Source organism: Amia ocellicauda, chromosome 10 (assembly GCF_036373705.1).
Source record: "Amia ocellicauda isolate fAmiCal2 chromosome 10, fAmiCal2.hap1, whole genome shotgun sequence".
NCBI classification, from domain to species: domain Eukaryota; kingdom Metazoa; phylum Chordata; class Actinopteri; order Amiiformes; family Amiidae; genus Amia; species Amia ocellicauda.
This window is the reverse complement of record NC_089859.1, coordinates 30,389,774-30,412,196: the sequence shown is the minus strand read 5'-3', so window position 1 is coordinate 30,412,196 and position 22,423 is coordinate 30,389,774. Positions and strand designations below refer to the sequence as shown.

The window sequence follows — 22,423 nt, the reverse complement described above, 5'->3', positions numbered from 1 at the left end:
AAACCATGAATTTCAATTTCATTTGAATTGACCCCAACCCTGACTAATGTATCATCTATTTTAGAAATAGCATCATCACCATTAAACATAATATATGACTGTATAAAATACAGAGTTTTACTGTAGTCAAATGGTTTTCTGCAGTCTGGTTTTCAGGGTCCATGGTATTTAGAAAGGCCTACCACATCCAGATCATGTTTCTTCACTGTGCAAGTGCCAGAGCCTCCAACCAAATATAAATCTCTGCTCTGGCTTGTGACCTTCAGTTCATGTCTTACCAGCACAGCATATATTGAGCCTGCTGGCAAGGTGCAGCACAAGTGACCCTTAAACAATAATTTGAGTTATTGTTGTTTACTTTCATTAAACACCGCCTTCGGTATTGAAGTAAATGTGTCCTCTGAGATGAGGAATAATTATCCACTGCCACAGATTGTCAATAGCTCTGAGTGAACCCTCTTGGACTAGTGGAAATGGCACTAAAGTTAATAGATTGGACAAGGAGAAACATGAGGTTGACCTTTCTCATAGGCAAGAAGTATGATGTACTGAATGTTACTTTAACAGTAAGGGTACTGAAAGTGATGTGGTCATTAGTTGAGTAGCACAGCAAAATAAATTAAAACAAAATAAATATAGCATATATAAAAATGATTTACATTACCATGATCTGTAAACTTTAAGAGTCCAAATCATGCATTTTGTTGTCACAGCGTCTCCAACACAACAACGATATTATAATATGCAGTACTTTGAACTGCCTAAAGTCAGGGGTATTGGTAAAAACATAATTCAAAACTCCCTGTTCCTCAAGCTATGATATCCCTACAGAAACAAGTAGATTATCGAAAAAAATGGTCTGGTCCGCCAGTGTTAGTTCTAGAAAGAAGAAAAATAGTGAGTCTTTTCTGAATTCTATTCAATAAGGAAGATGCATTTCAGTTAAATTATTTTGTGCAATTTACACTGGCAAGTTTTCAGATAAAATCTATTTATTCATTTTCTAAACTAGCGATCACTTTGAATATAGTGGATATAGATATTTATCTGTTGACCCGGGCGGCCAAAAAGTAGCACACGATTGTAAAGGGCTAAAGTAGAATTTACTTCCCTCTGAATTTTTTGCTCATATCATTACATAGGAATTATAGCTGTGTAGTTGGATTTCCAGTACAAATTGGACTTTGGTCATACTAGTGGTGCCACCTACTGCATTTTTTAGGAAACAATTGTTGTTCTGCAGAAGATAGAATGTGTCATAGAGATATTTATTTCCTGTCTGTGGCTCAAATTCTTGAAGGAAATAAAAAGGATGACACCAGGAATTATTTTGTTTATTTTCTCCATATCAGTAGTGCTCTTCTGTTTGTAAGAAGAAGAATATAACTATTCTGTAAAATTAGCGATTGGTATCTTTTTTATTGAGTTAAATCTACCCCATTTTACTTATCCTTTAACATCTGTGATATATTCTAAGAAAATGCAGCCTCGGCCTAGACAAAATCCAAACTTTTACGTTCCTGCATATCTGCTCAAAAGCCCCTAATCTCTAACAAATCAATGTTTTATTTACTACCAGAAGTCAAAAATACATAAAGTGATTGGGCACAGATTGATCAGTTGTGGTTCATCAGTAGGTTTAATTCTTATTTGGTCTAGGCCTCCATCTAATTCACTGAAATACATAATGCTGAAATAGGGCTGGGCGATATGACTTAAAAATAATATCTCGATATTTTTAGGAGTTTGGGTGATACACAACATATATCTCTATTTCTTTATCCAATCAAGCCACAAAATAAGACCAAAGACATTCAAACTGCAAGTATTTCGTTAATCCTCCAATAAGCAAAACTAACAGATACTACATGCAGTCTGTCATGGTAAATATATGCAGAATGCAACACATTCTGCAAGTGTTGTGTGATTACTATTATGTGTGTTATTATGTTGTTATGGGATATATATACATACACACACACACACACACACACACACACACACACACACACACACACACACACACACACACACATTTGTTTACAAATAGCTGGCGTTATAATAGTTTTAATAAATCTTAAATGCGGGGTGCCTTATCCCAGGGATTTTATATAGAACAATTATGGTACAGCAGCTCCCGTCTAAAAACAGTCCATTTTCACCGATGTCTCAAAAATTATTTATTAGAGAAAAAGTGAACATCATAATGCTTACGCGTTTCGACTTATCTTCCTCAGAGCGCATACATACATATACACATTATGATTTACTGTCACATAACAACAATAACACAAGTAATAGTGATCACGCAACACATGCGCTGTAAAGGTACAGATTCAGAGAGATTTAGCACAGCCGGGTTTATAGTGGCGCATTAACATCTGCTACACAGAGTTAATGTTGAACCACTTCACCATCTTAATAAAAATAAAATGATACTTTCTGCATGTGTTTGCATTGCTTTCCAATTAATTAAAATGCAAACAAACGTTATTATTAATTTTATACAAATGATATCAGTCTAAATTATCGGGGGTGGGGGTGCTTGCAGATCGAGTTCAGCCCGGCGACGAGAGCCCACTAAAGTATGTCTTGGTTGTGTTGGTTATTGTGTGTCAGGTCTCTCTCCTCATGTCTGTCTGTGTTTCTGATGCTCATTTCAGCCGCATCCGACACGTGTGGAAGAACCGGGAGGAACGCAAAACGTCCTAATGATGAAAAATACTGCCGTAAAGATTGCGATTTGCGACACCACGATATAAATGGTATAGCATAATATGAAACGATAGACATTTTTCTATCGTCATATCGCACAGCCCTATGCTGAAATAATGGGCTCTGGCTTCACAGCTGTCCTTTGGGGTTAGGCCTATTTTGTAAAAGGTTTATACTCATGTACAAAGTATAGGGTTGTGTTTAGTGAAGCTGTAAACTGGGTACCAGCTGGTGTGTTGTATTTCTCTGACTGAGCTGTCTGAGTGTCTCGGCCCACATGGGAGTCTCCTCGGCGTGTTACTACCTGCCTGAGAATTTCAAACGGGAAAGCTGCCCTGCCTGAGATGTTCAGGCGAATGCTGAAACTTGTCTGAACGCTGGCATTCATGTTGTAACCTGTCTCAATGGCGGATCGGCATGCAGTTGCTTGCCTTGAAGGCATGTCTACATGTTTCTTCTTGTCCTCCCATGTAGGTCTGCTTGTTCATGCCTGTCAGTGTGGGGGGCCTGTTGTTACATGCCCAAGATAGATGCATTTTCTTACAAAAGTTTTTTGTTTTGTTTTTTAATTCCCCACGACTTCAAAATATATTTAGATTATTATTATTAGTACTTATTAGCAGATTCCCTTACCCTGGGTGATTTATACTTGTCACAAAGTATACACATTTCAACAACAGTACCGTGAGACCAAGAAAAAACATTATGTAAGTTTAGTCCTAATTAGAGTAAATTAACATCAAGCACAACATACAATGCTTTATTCTATTTATGGGCAGCTAAAGGGTAGTTCAAATTAGAACAATAGGCACTTCAGTGCTACCGTGCTGTGGAGTTTTGTGCCTTATAATGAGATCCTTTACATCCCTTTAGGACATTTGACCTGCCCCCTACGAATCTAGCTGGATTGAAAATAAGATTTTGTTAGTTATCTGTTCAAAATGTCTTTTCTTCCATTTTCTTTCTGCAAAATGAAGACATATACACAAATATATGTACTATTACATGAAGTATTGATTAAAAATAGTAATGAAACCATGAATCCTTCATCTAGGAAAGAGAGTGAGTTCCTCCTGGGGAGATAAGTGATTGTTCTTAATAAGTAAAATAAGTTTGATTGTGTAGAGAATGCTGGGTTAATTTTTTTCAGTCAGGTTGTGTTGAGCTCAGCAGTACTGATATTTGGCAGAACATGGCAAAGCACACCAAAAAAAAAAAAAAAAAAAGTCCCACCAACTGATTAATTTTTTTACAGATTTATTGAAAATTGCAGTGTGTAAACTGAGGAAATGGAAATCAAAGAGTATCGTGTAATAACAGTGCAGGATAATTTTCAACAAATGTTTCCAGAACAGCAATACACTTATTTTGCAGTTCTGTAGGTATCTATTTATAGATATGCTTCTACAAGTCTACTACTTGTATATACACACTGAACAAAAATATAAACATGCAGGGTTTCCCGCAAATCCTGCTCACTAACAGGGATTTAAACAAATTTGTTCACAAAATGTGAGAGAAATATGCTTTCTGTGTGTATGGAAAATGTTTGTAATCTATAATTTCAGCTCATGAAACATGGACCAATACTTATGTTACGTTTGTATTTTTTTTTCCAGTGTGTATACACATATACTGTATATGTAATTACTTTAAGTTTCAAGTACATTAGGTGAGTCATTGAGATTGTATGTTTGGAGGAGGAGATTGGTGAGGTGTCACTGTTTGCAACAAAATTAACAAGCAAATAAGGTTGCTTGTATTATACCTGTAGTTATAAAAACATTTTGGAAAGTTCTCCTGTGTTGAAATACACTAAATTCACTACAATTCAAATTTTAAATATTAATGTTGTCATCCATTTTTTTTTCCCAAATACAGAATTGTGTCCTCAGACTGACTCTACTAAAGGTCCATAACTCCTCTTCCTCTATTACTGCTTAAAACTTACTTTAAAATGCTCACTATTACTGCTAATGATAGAAAGGTATGCAGTTTTCCACATGATTGAAAATTACAAATGTTCCCTTTTTGTGATGTTTCTGGGCTTCATAAAGATTTCATATGATTTTCAGAGAACAGATAAATAGACTTTGAAATATTTAATTTCATGAAGAACTTTGAAGTGATCTGATTATGTTCAGAGAGGTATAGGCCTAACTGCTTTTTCTGATGGCTTGTATCTGTTCACTGCATTCCACTGTGATGACTACATTAAGCTTCATATCTATAACCTGAGGTTTTATGGAATTGCTTTCTCTGTGGACATAATATACCGAGTGCTCAGCTGCAACTCAACTGGCACGAGTGACCTCTTAGCAGAAGAGGATACTGTTATGGTTTCCGATTACATAACCGATTGGGCAAATAACATAACGAGAGAGAATTTCTGCCAAGCTTTCAGCTAGCTCCAAAACATTCAAAATTCTTGTGAATTATATCAATTTTAAGATCCATTACATACACCACGTACATATGCACAATACCATACAATCTTTCAGGACCAAAAAAAAAAATCAAAACATGTATTTAATTTTGTGGAGAAATTATCTCTGGAATAGCATGCATTTTCCAACCTCGTGGTTCATGCAGATCAGACTTGTTTTCATAGTATTTTACTGCTGATCATTTTAAATATAATTTAAGTCAAGGTGAATTGCCAGCAAAGTTCTCTGAACCCAGAAGAGAAGTTCAATGTGTTTATTCAGTCAAATATTCAGACAGATTAAATACTTGAAAACTCAGGTGAAACAGGAGTGAGGCCCTCCTGAGTTGGACAGGTTACTCTAATTGAATTATAAATAATGTAGAAGATTAAATAAATGGCTATGTGTCATCCTTTCATGGGGAAATGACATTTTCACTGTACTTGTGTTGATATAGCTATCCACAGATGTCCAACTTTATTAAAATTCTGTGTGTACAGCACCACAAACTGAGAAATTCACATTTGTAATACCTAGCTCTTAACCCTCTGTGAAAGCCAAGCAGCTATAAAGATGTGAGCAGTTGTTAAAGTCTCAAATGATTGCTGTGAATCTGGATTCTTGGTTTAGGGGGTTGTTTACTGTGGGACAGTACTTTCCAAGCTCCCTGAGATTTTACCGTGTTCATAAATAACTGTAGCTGTCATTCCTTGTTTGCCAGATGGATAGAGTGATTTTATGGTTGTTACAGTATTGTATTAATGCATAGTTCTTGTGAGTCCAATCACAGATGCACTTCAAAGCACGAGTGTTGCCAAAAGGGCTTTAACGAAGAGAGACTCCTACAAAGGAGGGAAAGTGAAAGGACATTGTACGATACTACTGCTCTCTGAGAAAGCTGATGATAACAGACTTGCCTAGGAGAATGCTCACTGTGTATTGATTTTTTTTTATTTTTTTTTAGTCTTTTGGCTTTGTTAACTCTGCAGCATAATCCTATGTTTGCTGCCTTTAAACTGATTAGTTTGCCGTTGCTATGGACAGCAGCTCTTCATACGATGTGTGAAGGTTAGGATTTCAGGAACTTCACATAACGTATTTCAAAAAAGAACCCATGAGACCCATCTATACACATATACAATTTTTTTTTTTTTTACTGCGTGTTATTCAGCTGAATCTGTTTTTTACTTTTGTTCCTAGCAATATAGTGCAATATTCAGAGGTGTCTGTGAGATGTTTTTTAAATGTGACTCTGAACGTTGTTTTTTTTTTTAATGATTTTTGAAGCATGGCATAGTGATCCACACAAACAGTGTAATGAATTCAGTTAGCTCACCTCTCACACTCACTAGACTGAAATATACACTGCCTGCTGTGTCTTCAAACATTCCTGTCTATGAAGTCCATAGTCTACATTATTCCATAGTACTTAAGCAGTTCTTTGTTAACACTAAGTTGATCCAAATCTCCTACTGCAGAGTTGTTCTTATTTAAACTTCTACCAAAATTAAACTGATCACATTGATACTGAACCACTGGAAGCAAAATGATCCCTCCTGAAACACTGTCTAGTGCTGTTATAATTATTAAAGATTATGCAAATACTCAATAAGCTTGGTTTTTTCCAGTTATTGTGTTTTTGTTTCTACAATGATGCAAACAAAATATGTGGTTGTCTCATGCTTTTGTCTGGTTACTATGGGGTATTTTGTAGTTGTAAGAGCCCTGACTTGCTCAATTGAATGCCTCCATCATTTGTGTTGTATTCAGGTATATTTCTTATCCTGTTTCTTTCTGCTCTCCTTAGTTACGTAATTGTACTTTATTTGCTAGATATGAAGAGACCTGGGTGACCCTACACAAGCGAGCCAAGGATTATGCTAAAGCTGGCGAGGTGAGGCCTTTTACATAATGGAGTTGATGTTTTATTGTATTGTCTGTCTTTGTTAATGAAAACAATACATAAATAAATAAATTCCATGTCTAAACAGGAGCTTTGCTTGCATGACAATGCTAATTATTGTTTCAAGTAAATGCAGTAACAAACATTAATAATTACTCAACCAGATACAAATAAGTCAACAGATATTTTTGGAGACGTCTTTATAGGAGTACATCTTTAAAGGCAGACGTGCTTAGATTTAGAATGCATGTCTGGAATCTAATACCTGTAAAAACTCCTAATTTCTTCTGAACCAATTAATGATCTATTATTTCTGGAACCCCTGACTTGCAGGTAACAAATTGACTAAAGGAGATTTCGTGGCACAGAATCTTTTTTCTTTCTGTACCTCTTAATTCTCCCTTGACTGCAACAAAGTGTGGTTGTGGCTATACCTCATGTTTAGTGAGGTTATCAGGGAATGCTTTGCTAAAACAGGATTGTATTGACAGATTGATTTCTCTTTTACCATGTATTCAGGAATGCAATTATGAAGTCAATTTCATTTTCCCATTTCCTCCTTCATTTGGAATTCCATATCCAGATTATTCTCCTCTGCGGTAGGGAGAAAGACTGATTAGTGCCCCCCACTGGTAACTGCCTGAATTCTCTTTGCATCTATACACCCAATTAGCACTTGTTGCCAAGCCATTTAGCCCAGGAGGACAGCTTAACCCTGTTCGATCGCCAGCTGAAATCAGTTGGAGTCTCTTCATTAGGGTCGCTGTGATGAGGGGAGGTAAAATAATCCTTTCCACAAAAGAGACACAATCCAGATGCTTTCTGTCTGTTCTTTTCAGTTTTCAGGTAAATTAAATTTTTGCATGTTTTAATATCCTATAGATGTAATTGTGTGTGATTGTCTGTTGATCATTCTGTTTAGCTGATTTTCCCTGTCAATTAACAGTTCCCTGTCAATTTTCCAGTTTCCTATTGCTATACTGTGTGCCTTATTTGTGCAGTGGAAATAAAACTGTCATAAATGTAAATACATAAATAAGGAGAACCCGATATGCTTATATACATATTATACTCACTTCATCAGATTAGCTGTACTGAAGTGCTGTTCCATGTTGCCTGGAGCCTGTTTTTAAATATTTATATTTAAAGAGCTAGTTAAGACTAGCTAGTTTCCTGTAGTAACCACTTTACTTAATTGTTATTAATGGAATAGTCTTGCTGGGTGCTACACATCATCACATTTATTTACATAGTGTTTATTGTTTGTTTTATTGTTTGTATACCTCACTGTCATTTCTCTGCAATTGACAGCATTTCACATCCCATAATTAGCGTACTTCTTTACATAAATATATACAGTGCCTTGCGAAAGTATTCATCCCCCTTGCCGTTTTTCCTATTTTGCATTACAACCTGTAATTTAAATGGATTTTTATTTGGATTTCATGTAATGGACATATATAAAATAGTCCAAATTGGTGAAATGAAATGGAAAAAATAACTTGTTTTAAAAAAAATCTAAAAAATAAAAAACGGAAAAGTGGTGCATGCATATGTATTCACCCCCTTTGCTATGAAGCCCCTAAAAAAGATTTGGTGCAACCAATTACCTTCAGAAGTCACATCATTAGTTAAATAAAGTCCACCTGTGTGCAATCTAAGTGTCACATGATCTGTCACATGATCTCAGTATATATACACCTGTTCTGAAAGGCCCCAGAGTCTGCAACCACCAAGCAAGCGGCACCATGGAGACCAAGGAGCTCTCCAAACAGGTCAGAGACAAAGTTTTGGAGAAGTACAGATCAGTGTTGTGTTATAAAAAGAAATATCTGAAACTTTGAACATCCTACGGAGCATCATTAAATCCATTATTAAAACATTGAAAGAATATGGCACCACAACAAACCTGCCAAGAGAGGGCTGCCCACCAAAACTCACAGACCAGGCAAGGAGGGCATTAATCAGAGAGGCAACAAAGAGACCAAAGATAACCCTGAAGGAGCTGCAAAGCTCCACAGCGGAGATTGGAATATCTAACCATAGGAGCACTTTAACATATGGAAGAAGGTACTCTGGTCAGATGATACTAAAATTGAGCTTTTTGGCCATCAAAGAAAACGCTATGTCTGGTGCAAAACCAATATCTCATCACCCCGAGAACACCATGTTTTTCATGTTTTTCATGTTTTTCATCGGCAAGGCCTGGAAACTGGTCAGAATTGAAGGAATGATGGATGGTGCTAAATACAGCCGTCAGCCATAACATTATGACCACTGACAGGTGAAGTGAAAAACACTGATAATCTCATTAACATGGCACCTGTCAGTGGGTGGGATATATTAGGCAGCAAGTGAACATTTTCTCCTCAAAGTTGATGTGTTTGAAGCAGGAAAAATGGGCAGCGTAAGGATCTGAGCGACTTTGTCAAGGGACAAATTGTGACTGCTAGACAACTGGGTCAGAGCATCTCCAAAACTGCAGCTCTTGTGGGGTGTTCCCAGTCTGCGGTGGTCAGTACCTATCAAAAGTGGTCCTAGGAAGGAAAAGCGGTGAACTGGCGACAGGGTCCTGGGTGATTGTGACGACTCTGTGTGTGAAGAAGTGTCTCCTGTTTTCCGTTTTGAATGCCTTGAAGCCCAATTTCCATTTGTGTCCCCGGGTGCGTGTGTCCCTGCTGTGTGGAAAAGCTCCTTTGGTTTGATGTGGTCGATGCCTTTGATGATGCCTTCATGATTTTGAAGACTTGGATCAAGTCCTCACGTAGTCTCCTCTGTTCCAGGGTGAAAAGGTTCAGTTCCCTCAGTCTCTCAGTAGGACTTTCCCTTCAGACCTGGAATAAGTCTGGTTGCTCTCCTCTGAACTGCCTCTAGAGCAGCGATATCCTTCTTGAAGTGTGGAGCCCAGAACTGTCCACAGTATCCAGATGAGCTCTAACTAGTGCATTGTACAGTCTGAACATCACTGCCCTTGTTCTCAATTCTACACTTCTGACAATATACCCTAACATTCTGTTTGCCTTTTTATTGCTTCCCCACATTGTTTGGATGGAGAAAGTGAGGAGTCCACATAGACTCCTAGATCTTTCTCATGCATTACTTCATCTAGTTCTATTCCTCCCGTAGTGTAATTATAGTGGACATTTTTGTTACCTGCATGTAATACCTTGCACTAGTCCACATTGAATTTAATCTGCCAGATGTCGGCCCACAACTGAATATTATCCAAGTCCCTCTGAATAGTCTGTGCTGCCAAGATTGTATCTGCTGAGCCTCCTATTTTAGTATCATCTGCAAATTTGACAAGTTTGCTAACTATACCAGAGTCCAGATCATTAATATAGATTAGAAAAAGCAAAGGCCCTAGTACTGATCCCTGTGGAACTCCACTAACAACCTCACTCCAGTTAGAAGCAACTCCTCTAATCGACACGCTCTGTTTCCTATACATCAATATTAGGCAGGTGGTCATAATTTTGTGGTTGATCGGTGTACAGGGAAATTCTTGAGGGAAACCTATTTCAGTCTGCCAGAGATTTGAGACTGGGAAGGAGGTTCACCTTCCAGCAGGACTCTAAGCATACTGCTAAAGCAACCCTCGAGTGGTTTAAGGGGAAACATTTAAATGTCTTGTAATGACCTAGTCAAAGCCCAATTGAGGATTTGTGGCATGACATCAAGATTGCTGTACACCAGCGGAACCCATCCAACTTGAAGGAGCTGGAGAAGTTTTACCTTGAAGAATGGGCCAAAATCCCACTGGCTAGATATGCCAAGCTTATTGAGATATACCCCAAGAGACTTGCAGCTGTAATTGCTGCAAAAGGTGGCTCTAGAAAGTATTGACTTTGGGGGGGGTGAATAGTTAATGCATGCTCAAGTTTTCAGTTTCTTTGTCTTATTTCTTGTTTGTTTCACAATAAAAAATATTTTGCATCTTCAGAGTGGTAGGCATGTTGTGTAAATCAAATGATACAAACCCCCAAAAAATCAATTTTAATTCCAGGTTAAGGCAACAAAATAGGAAAAATGCCAAGGGGGGTGAATACTTTCGCTAGGCACTGTAATTTGTTTAATTAAATGTATATGGCTATATATCTGTCAATTATTTTCCCTTATGGGAATAGATCATTAGTAATTCAGTTCTTCTCTAAGCTAGTCCTAAAGTCCTTACTCCTTTTTGTATTTCATGTTTAAATTGTATTAATTTATTTAAGAGGATGAAAGTATTAAATTAAAGAGTACATTGAAACAAAAATTGAGCTCCTAGCCTGGTAGGTCCGAGAGAGTGTAATCCAGCAGTGTCCTCTCCTGTAGAAGCATAAAACAAGAATGCTCAAATTACATATTCTTCAAAGACATGCTTTAAGGTGTATTATTAACAGGAACAACAGGTGTTACATATAGGTGGGACACAGCTACCCCTGGCACTGTTTTGGTCCTGCAGACACTGTACCTGCTGAACAGTCACTCCTACATAGAAAACCAAGGATTCCCCAAGGCTGAATCTCCCCGCCCAGTCTCAGGACTCGCACACACACACACTTTTGTGGCTTTGCCAGGAGCTCTCAGCCAAAGGCAGCAAGTGGCACAGCCTAGATGTGAGTGAGTGTCCTCCAGGCTGCAGGATTCACCCTGCTCTTTCACTGGAGGCTTTTCATCAGATAAGCGATTCATAAGGCCTGTCATTCTCTTTATGCTTGTCTGTGGATCAGTGCTGTTAGGGACAGATTCTGTTCCACAGCTAACGAGATTAGTGTGACATTTCAGCAGCTGCTAGGGGGAAGCTGTTGTGAAGGACTTTGCATTATTTTCTTGGAAGATGGAAGCTTGGCAATATAGGTTCATATAATCATATTCCTTCCAGTCTTTTGTCAAGGTTTAATTGCAAGTTAATTGGTTTGTTATTGTGCTTTGCTATCTCTTGATCAAACCTATTCTGTGCATTATTGTCTTTACCATGCTTGTTGTGTACTTCACCTTTTAAGAATATAAGAACATAAGAAAGTTTCCAAAGAAGAGGAGGCCATTTGATCCACTCATTTGGTGTCCATTAGTAACTAAGTGATCCAAGGATCCTATCCAGTCTATTTTTGAATGTTCCCAAATTGTCGGCTTCAGCCACATCGCTGGGGAGTGTCTCCTGTTTTCTGTCTTGAATGCCTTGAAGCCCAATTTCCATTTGTGTCCCCGGGTGCGTGTGTCCCTGCTGATCTGGAAAAGCTCCTCTGGTTTGAGGTGGTCAATGCCTGTCATGATTTTGAAGACTTGAATCAAGTCCCCACATAGTCTCCTCTGTTCCAGGGTAAAAATGTTCAGTTCCTCAGTCTCTCAGTAGGACATTCCCTTCAGACCTGGAATAAGTCTGGTTGCTCTCCTCTGAACTGCCTCTAGAGCAGCGATATCTTTCTTGAAGTGTGGAGCCCAGAACTGTCCACAGTATCAAGATGAGCACTAATCTGAACATTACTGCCCTTGTTCTCAATTCTACACTTTTTTCAGGGTCATTAACTAAGGCATAAACTCTGTAGAATAAGATTAAAACAGGTGTAATGTCTATTCTGCTCTGTGATAGTGTCTATGATTTTTTTTTTTTAAACATCTCTGTGATGTTACTTTTCAGCTGGAGCTGATCTTATGGTCACAACTCTCTACATAGTATTTGAAATATCTGAAACCAAAGACAGCTGCAGTACAGGCCTGTCAGAGCATCACCAGGGAAGAAACCCAGCATCTGGTGATGTCTATGGGTTCCAGATTTCAGGCAGTCGTTGACTGCAAAGGATTTGCAACAAAGTATTGAAACTCACAATTTAATTTATGATTATGTTAGTTTGTCCAAATACTTTTGACAATTTGGATTTAACTACCCTCAAATTAAAGATGAATGTCTACACATCTTGATTGTTTCCTTTCAAATCCATTGTGGTGACATACAGAGCCAAAATGATGACAATTGTCTCCTTGATTAGGATGACCTGTGATGATAACTTAGCGGTTTGGTGTGCTCAGAAGGAGAAAAGTCCTCCATTTGTGTACAGATTTGAACCTGGTAGGATATAGTGCAATGTTGTTCACATTTCATATGAAACCAACAGGTTGCTGTATAAGTTCTCTTTGACTTACATCTGAAAGAGCTAATCTAATTTGAATTACAGCAGATACAAATAGTAGTAGTGTTGGCTGTCTGTTTTTACTGAGCTTACTCACCAGGACACTTATCTTGGTTAGATTTTTGACGCACATCATTGATGTACATGACTAGTCTTAAAATACACAAACATGCTTTAATGCTTTAAATTACATTCTGGGATAAACACCTGAAAATGAATTTGGTGTCAGTGTGAAATCATTGTGAGACATTTTGTTTTTACTCTCAGTCATTACTTTTGTAAAATGCCATATACATATATTTTTTTTTATCAATTTACTTCTGTTCCAAACACTTTTACAGAGTGAAGGAAATATCCCAAACTTAGTTTAACTGGCAGGCCCACATCCTTGGCTGAGGCTGCATGGTGACCCACGCTGTGCTTGTGTTTGAAGGCGGTGGATGGGGAAGTGGTGATGCTGTCTGCCCACTGGGAGAAGAAGAGGGCCGCAGTGTCCGAGCTCCAGGAACAGCTCCAGCAAATTCCTGCTTTCCTCACCGATCTGGAGTCCGTCACCTCTCACATTGGTGAGTGTAATTTCCTTCATCTACATTACAGGCGTCAGTGCAATGACAAATGTGCTGAAATAGTGTTGAAATATTATAGTGTGACCTCCTGTCAGATCAGTAATGCATGATTTCTGAAGGCTCCTGTCGGGAAAAACTTCCCCCTTGCTTGTAATAATCATTATTTTTACCTCAGATGAAAATAAAAAGTGGAACAGAACTGAAGTGCAGGTGAGGGTAGTGGACAGTCTCTAGTTCATATGTTTATGTATATCTATATGTTTTTGAATGGCTCTGCAAAATTGAAACATGATTGTTTTTATTTTCTTGCCTGTAACATAGGCCTGTAGAATGATAGTGAGGGGAAAAAAGTATTTGATCCCCTGCTGATTTTTGTATGTTTGCCCACTAACAAAGAAATGATCAGTCTATAATTTTAATGGTAGGTGTATTTTAACAGTGAGAGACCTAATAACAAAAAAATCCAGAAAAACGCATTTAAAAAAAGTTATACATTGATTTGCATGTTAATGAGGGAAATAAGTATTTGATCCCCTATCAATCAGCAAGATTTCTGGCTCCCAGGTGTCTTTTATACAGGTAACGAGCTGAGATTAGGAGCACTCTCTTAAAGGGAGTGCTCCTAATCTCAGCTCGTTACCTGTATAAAAGACACCTGTGCACAGAAGCAATCAATCAATCAGATTCCAAACTCTCCACCATGGCCAAGACCAAAGAGCTGTCCAAGGATGTCAGGGACAAGATTGTAGACCTACACAAGGCTGGAATGGGCTACAAGACCATCGCCAAGCAGCTTGGTGAGAAGGTGACAACAGTTGGTGTGATTATTCGCAAATGGAAGAAACACAAAATAACTGTCAGTCTCCCTCGGTCTGGGGCTCCATGCAAGATCTCACCTCGTGGAGTTTCAATGATCATGAGAACGGTGAGGAATCAGCCCAGAACTACACGGGAGGATCTTGTTAATGATCTCAAGGCAGCTGGGACCATAATCACCAAGAAAACGATTGGTAACACACTACGCCATGAAGGACTGAAATCCTGCAGTGCCCGCAAGGTCCCCCTGCTCAAGAAAGCACATGTACAGGCCCATCTGAAGTTTGCCAATGAACATCTGAATGATTCAGAGGAGAACTGGGTGAAAGTGTTGTGGTCAGATGAGACCAAAATCGAGCTCTTTGGCATCAACTCAACTCGTCGTGTTTGGAGGAGGAGGAATGACCCCAAGAACACCATCCCCACCGTCAAACATGGAGGTGGAAACATTATGCTTTGGGGGTGTTTTTCTGCTAAGGGGACAGGACAACTGCACCACATCAAAGGGACGATGGACGGGGCCATGTACCATCAAATCTTGGGTGAGAACCTCCTTCCCTCAGCCAGGGCATTGAAAATGGGTCGTGGATGGGTATTCCAGCATCACAATGACCCAAAACACACAGCCAAGGCAACAAAGGAGTGGCTCCAGAAGAAGCACATTAAGGTCCTGGAGTGGCCTAGCCAGTCTCCAGACCTTAATCCCATAGAAAATCTGTGGAGGGAGCTGAAGGTTCGAGTTGCCAAACGTCAGCCTCGAAACCTTAATGACTTGGAGAGGATCTGCAAAGAGGAGTGGGACAAAATCCCTCCTGAGATGTGTGCAAACCTGGTGGCTAACTACAAGAAACGTCTGACCTCTGTGATTGCCAACAAGGGTTTTGCCACCAAGTACTAAGTCGAAGGGGTCAAATACTTATTTCCCTCATTAACATGCAAATCAATTAATAACTTTTTTGAAATGCTTTTTTCTGGATTTTTTTGTTGTTATTCTGTCTCTCACTGTTAAAATACACCTACCATTAAAATTATAGACTGATCATTTCTTTGTCAGTGGGCAAATGTACAAAATCAGCATGGGATCAAATACTTTTTTCCCTCACTGTATGAGATTGATTTTTGAAGTGTTTGTGTCCACCTTGAGTGAGCCCTCTCTAAATCCACTCAAGCCTGTTTTAATGTGAGTTAGTGCCACCCTGGGTTGCTGTGATAGAGAACGCATGTGGTGTTTCAGCTGGTCCTAGTGTCCTTTTGATTACTGGTGCCAGTCAGGCCTGGCATCATCAGTTGGGATTTATAGAGAATTAGACACACACGGCAAAGTCATTTCAATGCTTCAGTAGCCAAAGATGGGCCAAGCCAGAGGTGAAAACCATTGTTCCGTCACAAATGTAAACCTCCCATCTCGGATTAATCTGATGTTTAAATCCACTCCCTTCCTCACACATAGGATATATTAATGCAAATCGTTTTCTCGTTTAAAATACATTTTAAAGAAAGCAGGACGAGGTTATTGGTACCATTGATATTCTGAACCCCCTATCTTAACGTCTGTGTTACTGGTGGCTCTTCCCAAACTCCTTTCAGCACATATGGTGCTTGTTTCCAGATCACTGCATTGTCAGTTACTTTGTTTGTTGATTAATTCATGAAGTCATACTGTATTGGGTAGCTTGATCAAGGAATGAGATGCAGCACTTCTTGATTTCCAGCCCTGCTTTTCTCCTTGAGGATACTTCTAACATCTGTTTCCGTAACGGATTTACTAGAGTTAAAATGTGCGTGCTGTGGAGTTCTAGGTGAGCATGTTTGTTTTGAAAGTATCAAGAAAATGATCCTGATTTAATTAACATCTTTTGCAAAGAGCATACGGCAAGGAAAGTGCTGGACAAACATTTCAAATCCACTTTATTTATAGATATGAAAATCATTTTTTGGCTGGGTGTTACTACAGTTGTATCCCCTCCTAGACATTGTATTGTGTATCTCCATGCAGATTTTGTCCCTCTCTTACCCTAAATATTCAGAGAGGGCCATGGATTCTGAAAACAGTGAAGAGAAATGGAATATCATGACATACATTTAATACAGATTGCACTGAAATTAAATCAATTTGAAGAAAACAAATACACAACAACCATGACAACATTTCTGTGCCCTCCAGCTTTTCAAAATTAATAGAATTAGTAACCTATGTATTATTATTTTTAAGCACATAAGAAAATCAAGGGGAACTTCAATTGCTTTCCTTTACTGTCAGTTTTCCTTTTCCTTTTTAAAAATTCAGCTTTTTTTCCAGGTCAGTTAAATGCACTTGGATGTCACCCTATTCAACAAACAGCTACATACAGCATTTCTGCTTCAGATTGCAAGCTAGATGAAATTATTTTTAACAGCAAGATGTTCTGACAACATAATGGAAAATTGCACTAGTCTCTGATCCCAGAAGGCATTTTTTATTTATATCCAATTCCGGCTATCTGAAGGCTAGAATTTGGTCTGGAGTGTTTCATCTCTTTAAACAATTAACTTAAAGAGCCTCAGAAAATAGTTTGCTCTCTCTGCTTCATTAGACACAGTGGGGAATTAACTTTATCATGCAATGGGTTTATTACCACTATGGAACATTATGTATTTTGATGAAAAACCTCAACAATTTATTAATGAATAAATGCTTACCACTTAACATCTGTACGGATATTGACTGCATTGTTGTGTATGCCTTATTTGTCTGACTAAGTTGAACTATTCATTATACATTTCAGTAAAGACTACATCATTTATTACCTTCCTCCCCTATTAAAGGAATGCCATGTATGTAGACCAATGGGTAATATTTTCACTTAATTTATACTGTAATTATATTAACTCTGAAAAGGTCTGAAATGATTTCATTTACAATGAAATAAATGATGCATACCCTTCAGATTTACCTGCTTCATTAAACCCATTCACATACAATATAATTTGTAGGTAATTAATCAACCTTTAGTTTTCAACACATTTTGTGCTGGAATTGTGAGTCAAGGAGAAGGTAGAATAACCCCATAATAAGTATTCACTGAGCAGTATTCTTCAGAGCACACTTACATTTCCAATCCAAACCTTACATACATTTTACACTGCAATTTAATTCAAGTTTTACACTAGGGTTTGACTTAGATTACCTAGTAAACTTCCATTTGTATTTTGATTAAAGAGTTCGAGAGTGCACTCTTATGCCTCCACGTTAAGAAGGCTTTTTGCGTTGTTGTGGTTGAATCTGTGCTGCCTCATGGAGGCCAATTACTTTCACTGCACCTTCAGTTTTAAACGGTTATCTTGTAGTGAGGAAGAACAGAAATGCTATAATTTATTTTTCAGTGTTTCACAAAAATGGATTACATACACCGTGGTATGAGAATTTCAGATCCTCAAGCATGTCTGCACAGTAGTAACTTTTTTATTTATTTAACTTTCATTGCTTTCAGCTACTGTTGTTTGTTATAAAATTATTAAATTCTGTTATAATCAATGATTAGATTGCTTAGAGTAAATGAGATGGAGAAGTGTTGCATTGTTGCATAGGCTTCAATAACCAGTGGGCATTTTGTGATTCATCTGTTTCACCTAGTTCCCTTTCCAATAGTTAGCTTGGTGAAATCTTATAACTTATAACTGCTAGATGTATCAAAGTACAAACCCAATGGAATAAGACACCAGTTAGTAATTAATTCTCTGCACAGAACAATGCAGAGTAAATGCAGAGCTTTTTTTTATAAAAAAAAAAAAAAAAATTGTGCCTGGACTTTTAACGGCTTTAGACAATGAGTAGAGCCCAACTTGAGACCAACCCCCGTGCATTTCAGAGAAAATGTAACCAAACGAGAGGTAATTTTCTACTCAGAGTGACAATTTTCCATGTTCTTTGTTTTCATTTCCCTGCTGCAGCCTTATTAACAGAAACAAAGTGCTAACGCCCATAGCGTATTCCTCTGAGGTGCCCAGTAATGTATGCAGCAGGATGTCAGAGAAAATTTAAAACAAGCTCTGGCATAAGCCATGTAACATGGCATGACTCACTGCATATGGGGGATCTTATTAAGCCTTTTTGACTGAGAGTAGTCCAATACTGTTTACTCTCTGGTTCGTCTTTCTGGCTGTGTTTAGGATGCACTTTTTATTTATTTGTATAATGTAATCATACTTTTCACTATTTAAAACTAGTCTGATGAGGAGAATGAAAATATACGGGTATTTTGCTGAATAGAGAAATTGCTTTTGGTTGCACTTTGATCTACTTTTCACTAATTCTGGGATTTTGCTACTGAAAATTAAAAAGGAGGGCATGCAGTAAATTAGATGTAATTATATTCCCTGTCAGGTCTTCTTATGTTGACATTGAGGGAAGACAAATGCATTTTGTTATAAGTATTGTAGGCAAAGTCTCTGTATGTTGACTTTGCGATTTCCAAAAGTAGGCTAAGAAGCATAGAGGCCACATAATGCAGTATGGTAAGCAGACAGGTAGACAAACCATTACAAATTGTACTTGACAACTTTTTCAGGAATCACTGAACAACAAATCAGAGTAAAAATGTATCCATGTTAGTCACTGTCCACTTAATGAGTGACCAGTTATAACTCAAAAAGGCAGTATGTGCTTTTTCCTTAGGTTTCTGTTCTGTGCTTGCATTGCAGTGTCTGTATAGTTTTCTGATAATGTCAGGTTAAAACAAGTAAGAAAACAAACCAGTCTGGCCAAAATAACAGAACTCCACAGATACTTGTGACCAAACGTGACCAAACAGCAAAGAGCTCCAAGAAATATAAATAAATGTTGTTTTATGGTTTTTATGGTTTATTAAAAAATGTTTATCATCATTCAAATGACATCGCTTAAGTTCCCTGAAGTCAGTCCATTTCACCTACTCACAAAAAGGACCGAAGTCCCTAAAATAAAAAATAATATAAAAAAAAGACTGGGGCTGCAACAGATTTTTTGTTTTTCTTTAATTGTTTAAATCATTCTCTGTTCTATAAAACTTCTTGATCTGCAGTCACAATCTCACAACTCTTGGTGTTTTGCATTTATATGCATCTGGAGTTCAGGCAATTAGCTCCTGAATTGGCCCAATCCCATTGTTCTGTCAAGAGGATTGTCACTTGATGTTCAGTCTGTATTGTCACAAGAAAACATCTGATGTGAAGAAAATGTATTCTTAAATTGTAAATGTTTGGGAAATACCCAATGAGATGTAATATCTGACATTTACTGACGACAAATTTAATTTTACTGAATATTTGCAAGTGCTCTTGCAGGAGTGTGCAACAGTGACATGCAAATGTATTACACAAGCCAATACCTAGTATAACCTCTTTTTCATGCAAATTGCTTTAAAGGACAGGTGCAACATTTTTATAGCATAGACTGCTTATTTATCTCCATGAGCAAATCAAGTTTTAAAATCAAGAGCATCAAGATTACATTTGCACTATCTATAACAGTTTAGAGGATTAATTGATCAAATTAAATGTTGGAATCTAAGCTAATGGCATAGCAGGTATACAACAGTTCATAGAATAGAAACATTGTCAAAACATGTGCTTTGAAGGTTTTTTTGTTTTTGTGTTTTGAATGTGCTGGTTGTTTTAGACGTGGCCAATTGGGAATTGCATTTCTCTGTGACAATTATAAAAACCTACTTCACCATATTTCAAAGTTAAAACAATAAGTAGTTCTGAAGCTTGCACAAAACAGGCAGAAATTTAATGTGAACATGTTTATTTATTGTATTTTATTTTGTATTTGAAATGGCCTATTTTACCATCATATTTAACAAGATTTTCATTAATATTCAGCATGTATTTGCTGGTTGTTTCATGTAGGTCATTAAACAATACTTGCATTTTCTAACGTTAACTTATGCATTGTTATGAAGAATTCTGCATTCAACAAATGTATGCTTTTTTGTATTTAAACAATCTGGGTTTCCTGTTTTACATTCACATCAGCATGATTTTAATGTTTCCTGCATAAGTAGCTTAATTAAGAATTTTCTGTTTACATTCAGATACTTGAAATTCATAGAATATAATATTAAAAGAACTGTAATATATTTCCATTATAATTTTCTGCATCTTGTTCTTCCAGTATTTTAAAATACATTATATAACAGAACCAACAGGAAGAATAAAAAGGTTAATTTAATTAAAATAGACAGAGAAAACCAATAGCTAGTAAAATGAGAATGATCCACCAAATTCAACACAATTGGAAAGTCTTAGAGTGTACTGTAGGAAGAAAATGAAAATGTACCTGTAAAATAAATGGTTGCTTAAGTACTGATTATTACCCAATAATAAAACAAAGCATATACACAAAGAATGTGTTGATACTTGCACAAATAGAAATTCTCAATATTGGGGTAATCACAACACACTTTGTATGTAAACAAGCTGAATGTGTTTTGGCAGCCTTTAAAAGATAGTGTGTTACTGTTCCTCCACAAGCTCATTGTGTTCCAGTGTTGGAAATATTGAAGTTGTAAGTTGGCTCATGCTTCAGGGAGAGTTTTTAAGTCCTGAAGGACAGTGCTTTAGCAATACTTAGACAGTGTAGGCTGACTAGGGTGAATTATCACTGCATATAACATGTTTTAAACAGGAAGTGTATTTTTATCTCAGGGTGTATACCACTTTCAAATCTGTCACCCATTAAGGCTAAAGCTTGAGGTTTGTTAAGGGGTTGTCTCTCAATGAAAGGTACAATAAAACAATGGAGATGTTTTTAATGGTTAATCTAGTAACGTTATCATTTTAACATACACACAATTTAACACAATTTAATTGTTTAGGGAAACTGGAACAACTCTGACCAGGCAGTGGTGCTGTTCAGTCATTGTAGTCGGTACTTTTGTCTGTATTAAATACTTTTTTCCACTAGGGGGTGCCTTTGTTTAATATATTCTCATGTATCCACTCTTAGTTAGATAATGCACCAACAGTCCCCAGTTTGTTATTTAAAGTTTGTTTAATATTAGTATTTTGAGTTCTAAATTAAAAAAAAAAACTATTTAGGTATGTTTAATTGTTTAGTTTTGTGGGAGAGTATTTTCTTTGAGATACTCTGGACTGTAGAATAACTAGCCTACTTATTTAAACTGACTTAAATCGAACGTAAAACCAACTTCAGCACAAAGCTTTTCTTAGTCTCAGGCTGTGAAATCTTAAATGCTGTCAGTCTCCATGGTGTTCACTTTCATTAAGTCTTTCATCTCCTGCTGATACTTTATTGATTTGCATGTACTTTTTTAGATTAGTTTAAAATTAGTTTTAAAGCCTGTTGCAGTTGTCTTTTTGGTCTGCAACTGATTTCTTTGTTGTATAATTTGTGAAACCTTTTAGCTTTTATTTAAAATAATGTGCTTCAGGTAAATTTAATATACATGAATAAAAATCAGTCCAAGTTTTTTCAGGCAAACAGTAGTGTGTGTCGACAGCTTATTATACCTACATATTGATTACGCTGGAATCCTTTATAAAATCATTAAGGAGGAGCAGTGTCCTATTGTTGTAGCTCTACAGTGCATTTGAGAATAGAGATTTGAAATGTCACCATGGTGATTTTCTGCAGACCAATTTCATGCTCTGAACATCTGGTGCAGATTTCTTTGCCTTCAGCAAATGCTAGTGCCCACCATCCTGGCGCTGACAGAAGTGGCACCACAGTGTACTACTTGCCTGAGGAGGAGCAGGAGAACCATAATGGCCTCGGCCTACTTCTGTATGGGCAAGGAGACGCTGTGTTAGTGGCTCAGTTCAAGGGTGACCCAGGCGCTTTGAGCTCCCAGCACCCTCGCTGTAATAGGATTGGGGGCAGTTCTAACTGCTGCAGGAAACGTG

The 22,423-nt window shown here is 37.5% G+C and overlaps 1 protein-coding gene across 2 annotated transcripts in view; it reads left to right on the top strand.

The window, feature by feature from the left end:
- Positions 1-22,423, top strand: part of dtnbp1a (dystrobrevin binding protein 1a) — a 97,353-nt gene that overhangs the window by 5,732 nt on the left and 69,198 nt on the right. For both annotated transcript variants that reach the window (XM_066715876.1, XM_066715877.1), the window contains exons 4-5: positions 6,975-7,035; positions 13,591-13,723. In XM_066715876.1, coding sequence (XP_066571973.1) covers positions 6,975-7,035; positions 13,591-13,723 — 194 coding nt within the window. The remainder of the gene's footprint in view (positions 1-6,974; positions 7,036-13,590; positions 13,724-22,423) is intronic.